This window comes from Hemitrygon akajei, chromosome 7, assembly GCF_048418815.1.
Source record: "Hemitrygon akajei chromosome 7, sHemAka1.3, whole genome shotgun sequence".
NCBI classification, from domain to species: domain Eukaryota; kingdom Metazoa; phylum Chordata; class Chondrichthyes; order Myliobatiformes; family Dasyatidae; genus Hemitrygon; species Hemitrygon akajei.
In genome coordinates this window covers 69,814,819-69,825,520 of record NC_133130.1, presented here as the reverse complement: position 1 = coordinate 69,825,520, position 10,702 = coordinate 69,814,819, and the positions used below count along the sequence as shown (strand labels likewise).

Genomic DNA, 10,702 nt, shown 5'->3' with positions numbered 1-10,702 from the left:
ATGGCTAATCTTGATAGAACCTGAGCAACGTGTTTTATTGAGGATAGTGGGAACTCGCTATGAAACAATTTAACAATGCACTATCCAAGCTACTTAAACACTTTCATTGGTACTGGGCCACAAGTGATGCAGATCAAGTAAGATTCATGTTTTCCACTATATTGATAACATTTTACATTAGGCCTGGGATCATTAAAAAGGCAGTCCTAAATGCTGATGAACTGAAAGGCAATGTTAAATATTAATAATGTATAAACATAAGACTTTCCTATTCCAACATCACGCAAGCAGCAAACCAGGTTATTAATACAAAGCATTATACTGCTACAACGACTCGAGCATTTTTCTAGAGAAGGCTTTTGTGCTGGTTTTTAGCTGTCACTAACATTCTCCAGCACAGCATCAAACAACCAATATTTACTGGGGGGGGGGGGGGAAGTCTGCAAAAATTGCATTATTTCACTCTTACAAATGGTACATTACCAGATGCTTCAAAGCACTCACTGCTTCAATCAAGTGGATGATACCAGCAGATGTGACCCTCATCTATCAAGACATCTCTGACTACCACTTCTGATTTGTGTTTTTCCTCCACATCCCCACCCCTCAAAGACAAAAAGAAAAATGGTTCTTAGAGTTAATGTGCCTACAGAATAACTAGAAGTTTAAACTTTTATTTGTTTGTGGTTTATTTTTATATGTTTTCTGTTGCTTTAAAGCCTCTTCTAGTGCTTCAACATTCATGAAAAAGATTGTCAAGTACAGCAGCCACGACATGACTGACTAATGAAAACTCTTCTCAGTGGGAGAGCGAAGAAACCCTGGCTGCCCAATCAAAAATAATGTTCAAACTGCAGCATGAATTCATGTGTAACACTGAGCTCAGTGTTTAAGATTTGATTAGACAAGTTTGGCAAACATAACAATAGCAACTTGTAATTATTTTTACACCTTTAATGTAACAAAATATCCCAAGGCGTTTCACAGGAGTGCCAACAAATAGATTTTGATGAGTCACACAAGGTAATATATGAGCAGGTGACTATCAAAGAGGTAGGTTTTAAGGATCAGCTTAAAGGAAGAAAGAAAGGTAAAGCAGAAAATTCTGGAATCTGTTTCTGGGAGCTGGAACTAAAATGATTAATTTCAGAGAAGATCAATGTGACAAACATGGGTGAATGCAGGATTCTTGGACGATTGCTGGTTTGGAGATGATAAGAAGGAGCAAGCCCATGGTAGAATGAAATCACAGATGGAATTTTTGAAGAGGTTTGCTTAAGAAAGAAAAAAAAAGAATGGATGTCAAAAGCTGTGAGATGATCAGTTTATGCATTTTTAGTCAAGAGCAGCACAGTACCTGAAGTTTCAAATATGGAGCAAGGAAGGCCAGATGTGAATGCAGTGGAATTATACAATCTAAAGATGACAAAAGCATGGATGAGATTTCAGCAACAGATAAGCCGGTAATGTTATGAAGGTAAAAACAGGTTGTAACAACATGAGAGAGCAGTATGACACTTTAGACAGATGTCATGGAAATGTCGTGACAGACACTAAAGACACTCGCTTTGTTCTCCCCAAGTGGAAGGAAGCTTCTTGTTATCTAGTATGGGATGTCAGATAAGCTCTGGGGCTGTTTAAAGGGACGGTGGTATTAATGGAGGTGATACTGAAACAGAGCTGTTTTCTCTCAATATTGGTTTGGAAACTGACAATGAACTTTAGGATGCTTTTGTTCAGAAGGCTGCATGTAGATGAAAGGAGGAGAGGGCCAAGGACAGACCTCAGGAGACAGCATGGGTAACGGTGCAAGTGCAGGAGAAGAAGTCATTGTAATAATTGGAAATTACCCTTCCAATGTAAATGTAGTTACTTACACCTGGAAAACAGTATTACAGGATTGTGGCTACTGATGTCAAGGAATGCAGACATTTGAGAAACATAAAGGGGAATAAATTACACTTTTGTGACTTTAAAAGCTGTATTGGTAAGACTGCAGATATTCAACCAGAGATTCCAGCACAGGGATGACAGTGGATTTGAAGGGATGATGGATGGTAGCTGACAAAACTGCTTACAACAGGACTAAGTCAGTATTTTAGTTAACAGTTTTGGAAAACCAGTTTGTAAGTCAGTGTCACAGATAAGCAAAGTTGGAGATGCCATTTAGGTGACAGAAAGAAACTAGAAGCAAAAATATAATCTAAATATTAAAATTCTCCAACAATTTTAACTCTGATATGCTGAGTGACAGATGACCCACTGCTGGCAATGCTTTTCAACCAGCTGAATGGTCAACGACATTTTGTCATGAACATTCTGTCAGATTCAACAAAGGTGAGGCTTCTCGAAATGTTAAACTTGATATAAGTAAATGCAAATTGAAAACTCCCATAAGTAACATAACAGTACAACTGGTAAAATAAAATCAAATGATTGTGTCAAACGTTGTATTATTGTTTCTGAGTTCAGGGAGAATGACCCTTCTTTCAGGCCATCCATGACCGTTATATCGGTATCATTGATTTAGAATATCCTGCTGCTTCTGAGACCTCTGTTGCACCAAGGGTTGTCCAGGTTTAGAACAATAACAGAAGAGAAATTAATGGACAATGCAACTAATTTTTCCTGCAGTACAATACATTTTTCCACCATAAAAATAAGTTCTAAGCAGTACAGGTAGAACCTTCCAAAGTATTTGCATCCATTAAAAAATTATTCAAGAACAATCATCACAGCACTTAACAAGATTTAATGTACATTTATTCTTAACATGTGGAACATATAGTATAAAGATTTTATACTGAATAAATGATATTCATTAAGCCAGAGGAAAAGGAGGAATTTACATCAATGTTTTTAACTACATTATCTGAAATACAAATATGCTGATTCGCATCACTGAAAAATTTCTGAAATTGTGTTTCTTCATTTTTTTTTAAATTTCTGATCATTACCTGTACTTAACCTTTTCCACACCTTGATTACGAAGCAAAATGTGATCAGCTGCTCTCCTTGAAATAGAGCACAACTTTATACATACAGAAACTTGTACATCACCCTCATTGGAGATATGGCCAAAAATATATAATAAAAAAAATAATTAAAATCTACCACTTTGTTTAAACCTTACCACATCATGGAGAAAGGAAAACTGTAAACCTCATTCTAAAAGAAACAAAAAAAAACAAACACAACAGAAATAGTTTGAGGGTATGTGCAATGTACAACTTCTATATACATTTACAGCCCTTTGGCTGTTGGAAAAAAATATCAAAACATAAACTAAGTGAACTAAGAGACTGCTGAGGACTGTCATACTGTGGAAGGTCAAGAAAGGTATGAATATGACAGTATCATGAGGAAGCAACTTGTGTTTATCATCACTTTCTCTCCCAGCCCCCCAACCCAGGTCAACAATTGTTTGCTGCTAGACTAATGCATTTTAATATTTTGTGTTTTGACTATGCACACCTTTTTTGATCCCCTATACCTAGGTCACTAAGTTCTATTGCACAGCGCTTTCTGTGGTGTGTACATTTCAAAATTAATCTGTTTTTCCCCATTTTTTTTCCTTTTTTAACTGGTAAAGAATATTTAATTGTACAATGTTTGCCACATTTCAAAATTCACCTGTTTTGCTTCCAAAAATATCATACAAACATGAAAGAAACACCCAAAGGGAATCTAGGGATAGAGATGACCCCAACTGTACTAGACAGCAACTTTGGTTAAAAAAATGTTTTAAAAAGTACTTATACACATACAGCAAATATTTATTTCCATCTTATATTTGACCAATTTGACTACTTTTTAAAGCCCAATTTCTTTAGTAAACGGGGCATAGGAGCAAAGGTTACTTTTTTTGTTGGATAAATAATAGAAACAGCCAATCAAATGCAACTTCTTTGTCTCCACTCACACATGCTTGGCTTCCCACTTCTGTCATAACTGACCAATCATGAACAGTGTATCACAAATGACAGATGCAACCATAGAGTTCAGAACAGATGATATAGAAATATCTAGCAAGCGACCTTCGTGTAAAACAAATTCAGAGCGGTTCTCTTCTACTCTAGCCATGGCAAGTAAAGCCTTGGCTGCCCGGCACATCATGTGCACACTGGTGGGCTCAATCGGCGGAGGCTGCATGTGCATCAGGTTAGGCTGACTGTGCTGAAGTTGGGCCACAGTGAGGCCATCCTCAAGAAAGCTGATCAAGTTGCTGATGCTTCCTTTTTGCACAGCAATAGCTCTTGCAACCAACGTGTCTCCCTGGGCAAAGTTTGACAACAGAGCAACAGACATTTCTCGGCAGACTGAAATTCTCCGGTCCCCCACGTACCTAACCAAAGTAGCATATAGTTTCTCCTGACGGCTGAATGGGGGAGTTGCCAGGATGAGATCCACATTATTGTCCTGAATGCTGAGTTTACATAATGTTTCCAACACAAGTCGCTGTGGTGACAGGACTGAATTCAGTCCCACTGTTGGGAAAGGATCTTGGGCTTCTGCTGAAGGACATACCATCCAGTGTAGCAAGCCATCCAAAATTGGCAAACAAATGCTTTCTGGGTATATAGACAGGTCCAGCTGCCCAGAAATGTTGGCTAATGTAACTAAGGTGTTCTCCCGTAAAACCTCAAGGCAATCCCACCACCATTCGTCTTTGCTGCAGGCCACCCCTTCATCCTCTTCTTCCTCTTTCTCATATGTCCGTGGTGTTCGCTTTCTTTCTGGATGCTCATGATGAAGCAAAATCAGCTTTCCCAAAATGAGTATTAGGCCCGAGTGTTTTGACATTTCAATATCGTTCCCAGGCACAAAAGACAAGCTACGAACTATATTTGACACACAAATACAACGCTTTGCCAAAGAGTCCCGCCAGTCAGAGATTGTACACAATGGAGTCTCATCACGGCTGCAAGGCTCATCCTCCAGTAACTTTATATTTCTGTGATTTTTTGCCTGGTGGATGCCAAAGAGAAACTTACTGCTTTCTGTCTCAGAAGCTGAACCATTGGAATGGTCTTCTGGCAAGGCACCGGGCCGAGCTGACAACACATCATCTATCGTTGCTGTGATGCTCTTTTCTGGCTGTTCTTCTGTACTGATGATTTTTTTGTTCTCATGTTCTTTTATCTTTTTCTCTTTAGTTGGTATACTTAAACATCCCGTCACCCTCTTGCGTGACAATATTTCCATTTTGCTCTCAAAATGGGTCTGAATGTGCTCTGTTGTGTCACCTCCACCAATCTTCCAATGGAGCAATCCACTGTCAAACTCCTGAACTCGACCAAGTTTATTTGTGCGATCTACAACAAAAAGGTCCTTCTTCTTTACAATCTTCAGTGGTAGCCTGTCAAATTTACTGGCTTGTTTTGGTTTTTCTTCACCAAGTTGCAAATCATCTGCTGCAAAGTTGACTTGACTGTTTTCACTTTCTGATTGATCATCTTCTTGATCATCATCATCGTCGTCATAGTCATCATCAATTTCTTCCCCCTCTTCTTCCTCTGTTATGTCATCTTTAGTACAGTTACCATCATCTTTCTTAAATACATTGGGATCAAGTAGAGCCTTCTGACCGGGATCTCCAACCTCGTACTCTTTTAAAATTCCAAATATTTCTATCAAGCATCTTCTGAAATATTCTACTAGAAGTTCCAGGAAACCAGACAACTGCAACAAAAACAGAGATAAAAGGACTTATTTTTAGAACTTCAAGCATATTATTCTCCATTCACTTTAAATTTAACCACTTTATTAAAGTGAATCTGCAGAGAATCTGATCCAAAATGGAGCATTTTATTGTTGTTTATGTTGCTGGCACAAACTGGGCTAAGTATACCACCAAGCATTGTTTCAACTACGATGTATATTTTCCTTCTATTTTTACCCCTCATCTTTTCCAACTGTAGCTACATAAATTTAATGCTGCATTTACAGATATGTTTGTATGAATTTATTTATTTATTGAGGTACAGTGTAGAACAGGCCCTTTGAGCCATGCCACCCAACAGTCCTGATTCAACCCCAGACTAATACAGGACAATTTACAATAGCCAATTAACCTAGCAACTGGTACATCTTTGGTCTGTGGAGGACGCTGAAGCACCCGCAGAAAGCCCATGCGGTCATGGGGAGAACGTACAAACTCCTTACAGGCAGCGGTGGGAACTGAACTGGTACTGTAAAGCGTTGTGCTAACCACTAGTTACTGTGCTGCCCCAATGCTTTTTAGCTAACCTACACCAACTTTCAGAAATTAAGATTCATATTCAATATTTTGAAAGCCACTCAAAAGAATACTAATTTATGTCAGCAACAAGCTGTTCAAAAATAAGCTCAGAATAAAGTGCAGTTTGTTGACTTGGTCAGCATGGATGAGTTGGGCTAAAGGGCCCGATTCCATGTTGTTAAACTTTATAACAGGCTAGTACCAAAATGGATCTATTTTGCAGCAAGTTCATTGTAATTATTTATTTACTTGTGACTAAGAACGCTGACACTTACTCATTAAATTCTAGCATATTACGCCAAAAGCAAGAGAATAACAACTACAGTCATGTTCAACAAACTACCAAAGATCAGTCGATATCACAAAAATTGAAGATTTCAGGAAGACATACTGATGAGATGGAAGGACAGCTCTCAGATTTTATTCTATATTTAATTACAGAAAAATGTGATGATGCATCTTGGAATTTGAGGAAGTGATAATTAAATGCTAATACAAAATAAATTTTACAGCTTCTGAAAATCCAAAACAAAAAAACCACCTAGAAACATCTTTAAATATTGAGCATCTAAGCCACTATTTGTTTGGAGGAAAAAAAAAATCACATTTTAGGGTATTGATCTTTCATTACTATAGTTTTGATGAAGGCTCCACAAAACCTGTTCAGTGATTCCAGGTAAATATATCCTTTTTGCTGTAATACCCTTCTTCTGTGTTTTTTCCTCTACGTCTTATCCAGTGCTTCAATATCCTTGAGAGGGAAAAATAAAATCTGCAAAGCTATGCTATTTAAACAGTTCTTACAGCTGAAAGTCAGAGTGGGATGAACAGTAGATATAAACTGAAATCTCAAAATTCCTTTGAATGTTTATAATCAAATGTGTCAAGGACACCTTGTCATATTCAAGCAAATAACATGACTAGACCATTCTAAATTTGAAACTGCTTGTTTTCTGAATAAATCGTTCACCAAACTGTGATCTCAAAATCCATAGTTTAGTTTAACGCAATTGGCCACTACACAGCTTTTCACCACGTTTGCCGATTGATTTGACCACAGTCTCTTGGTTGAAAAGGATCTTGAGAAATTGATTCCAGCAGTTGGGAAAAATGCTAGTTAATCTAATTTCTCTGACTGCTTGCGCAGAAAATGATTTTTAAATTATGATATCCACAGGAAAAGTACAAAATGTACAAATTTGCTTGAAAAGATAAAGATTAGTTGGGAGAGAATCAATTCAGCAATCACCAAACTTAGACTGAAACAGAACTCTCAGGAAAGAGGATCATAAAATTCTAAAACACAATGTCTTAATTTCAAGATGGTTTATTTACCTGGGAGAGGTTGAATGTCGCTACAGTGCTATCATCATAAAGTAAGATGTTGATGGTATCCAGAGCCCAAGTGCTCTCAGCCAAAAGGCCAGACTTGAGTGACATCATAACCCGCCATGCCTCTGGGGCTCCTGAAAAATTATGAATAGTAGTTCAAACAGGTATTAGTCAAACCTGAATTCCTCAGTTAGACCCATATGAAGATTTGAAATTCTACTGAATAAGCCTTAAGTAAAAAGCTCTTTCGGTTATGTTAACAGTTAAACTGTTGGATTATCCGACTAGGTTCAGTTCATCAATCTACTCATTTGACTCTTGTCAACCACAGTAATATAGTTGATGGTCAATTGTTCTCTCAAGTGACCTGCCAAGTCGGTCTGTGTAAGGGCATTTGAAAAAGCTTCACAATCAAGGCAACAACACTGTGAATGAATAACGAGATAGTGGAATTCAGAAACATAGATAATTGTGAGGAGGAGAGTAATGGAACAAAGAAAGAGAGGCATTGGACTGGATTGAGTTTGAATCATCCCACACTGCCTGTTCTCCTGTGGGATGTCTGCGAGTGAACTGGTGCCTGTTCCAGTCCCACTGCACTTATGGCCTCACTGCTATTCTGTAAGGAAAGTCCTTGAGCCATGGCCAGGCTTTTAGCACAGTAAACTGAAGCCCTATCCTGCCTGGAGTACTTACTTTGATGAGCAAAACTGATGAAAAGTTTAAAAAATTGCTTTGTTTTAGTTTAAGTTCAATTATGCTGTGAAATTTTAGTAAAATTTCTTGACCTTCTGTAACTTGACAATTAAACAGCTATGTAAACAGTTTTCAATTCCATTAACAACAGTTTTGTTAATCTAAAATGTTTGAAGCTCTAATGCTAGGTTAGTTTGCCAAATGGTATTCAAATTGGTCTTTGAAATTACTCTGCACTTAGTTACTCTTAACCTTGTGTTAAATTTTTAATTTTCTTTTAAAGACAGACATATATTCATTCAATTTTTATTAGATTTTTTTCCAATTGGATTGAGACATCACTTATACTCAAGGATGTCAGATTCTGTTGGCATCATGCCTATTCATTTTAGAAAGTATACTGTGTAATCTGAAACACAAGAAAATTGCTCCTTAAGATCAACAAAAGGAGGTGGGATTTAGAAATACCACAAGGACATGAGAGATAGATGGGGCAGTCCATTCAGTCCTTTGTGCCTGCTCTACAGTTCAGCAAGGTCACTGTTGATCTTTTACCTCAGTGTCACCTTAACACATTCTTCAATGCTCTTAATTTCTTAAAAATCTATTGATTTTTGTCATGATTATATTGAGCTCTTGATCTGTTCTGAATATACTGTGCAACTGAGCTTCCACACATTCTTGGGTAGAAAATTACAGGGATTCACGACTCTCTGGGTGCAAGAAATTGCTTTTCATCTTTCTCCTGAATGGCCAATCCTCAATCTTCAGATACCTCAGCCAGGGTAAACATATGACCAATATTTAGTCTGCTAAGTTCTGCAGAAATTAAGTATCTTTCAATCAGATCTTTTCCCAATTACTTAATTCAAAGGAGTATTGACACAGTCTGCTCAATTTTTCCCTCACACAACAATCTGACAAACCTTCACAGTTCTCCTCTTTTGCAAAGATATTAATCTTTGGGTTGGGAGACCAGATTTGTTTATAATATTTATGATCTGGTCACACCAGAACCCCATATAATTGAAGCAAGACATCTCTACCCTGCTGATCGAATGCTCTAACAATGAAGGCCAACATGCTGTTTGTTAGCCATTTCCACTGCTTGAAGTAACTATGTGTTTACTTTCAGTGATTTATGGTAGACTAAGTGCTTCTGAACACTAACACCTTTTAATCTCAAAGTACATAAAAAAATTCCACTATTACATTTTCTTACTACCAAACAGGATATCACCACATTTTTCCATGTTGCCATGTAATTGCCTGTCCAGTCATCCTGCCTCTATCCCCAAAGTCTCCCTGCATGTTCCTCACAGCTTGTGCTGTTTATCAGTAAGCGTTAATATACTGCTATTATCTCATCCAAAACACTGATACAGATTGTGAAGAATTCTGGCTCCTGAACAGAGTTGTGCATCCACAACCCTGCAATTCTAAAAATGAACCATTTATTCCTACACTGCTTCGAGCCTGTTGAACCAATCCCCAACCCACACCAGGAAACTGTTCCTACCATGCAATAATATTGTTATCATCTCAAAGCCCAAGTATACAACTGGCTCACTCTTTTTAATTACAAACACAAATAATTCCAGCAGATTTGTCAAATGCAATTTCATTTTAATAAATCCATACTGAGCTTGCCCAATACTTTTATTATTTTCTAGGTGTCCTATTATAGATTCCTAAATTATAGATTCAAGTAATCTCCATATTACTCTAGGCTAATTGGTTTGTTCTCCCTCACTTTCCTGAAATGTAAGGTTAACATTTTCTACTTTCCACTCTGTGGGACACTTAAGAGTCAATTTTGGAAGATGACAACCAGTGGTGCATCCACTATAGCCACAGTCACTTCCTGCAAAACCTTCAAGGCAGATCATCCTGTTCTGAGGACTTGTTACCTTTCTGTCTGAGATCATTACATCATGAAGTTTGGAAGTGGGGATGCCCAGTAATGAGTGGAGAATGTTCAGTTCCATTTGTCCTTCTTCAATACAGCAACACCCAGACCACATTCAGGTTTATATTTACAAATGGCGTGCAATGCTGGAAAGTCATGATCGACATGTGCATAGAAGCACTACCATCAAGCACCAGCATAATGAATGTGGCTATTACTTTATTGTCAATGGGTCAGTAAACTGGACCTACCTATTCAAAGCATTGGAAGGGGGAGCATTTCTAACACATGGACAGGAGTCTATCTCACCACTAATTTTTATTTTAAGGATAAAAAGATTGGTAATAAATGCTGGCATTGGTAATGATGTAACAATGCAATTAAAGAAATATACTCAGATTGACTGTTGCTTGATTTTTGCAGATGGTAGCTGCAAGTTCACGTAGTTCATGCAGTTCAATATCTATTTAAAGAGACATTTATTAAATCCTTCTTTTATCATTCTAAGCTCCTACATCCAAATA

General features: G+C 37.6%; 1 protein-coding gene across 6 annotated transcripts in view; it reads right to left on the bottom strand.

The window, feature by feature from the left end:
- Positions 1-939: 939 nt before the first annotated feature.
- arid1b (AT-rich interactive domain 1B) overlaps positions 940-10,702 on the bottom strand; it is a 417,666-nt gene continuing 407,903 nt past the window's right edge. For all 6 annotated transcript variants that reach the window (XM_073051134.1, XM_073051137.1, XM_073051136.1 and 3 more), the window contains 2 exons: positions 7,577-7,707; positions 940-5,682 (listed from right to left, as the gene is read on the bottom strand). In XM_073051134.1, coding sequence (XP_072907235.1) covers positions 3,946-5,682; positions 7,577-7,707 — 1,868 coding nt within the window. In that variant the 3' untranslated portion in view covers positions 940-3,945. The remainder of the gene's footprint in view (positions 5,683-7,576; positions 7,708-10,702) is intronic.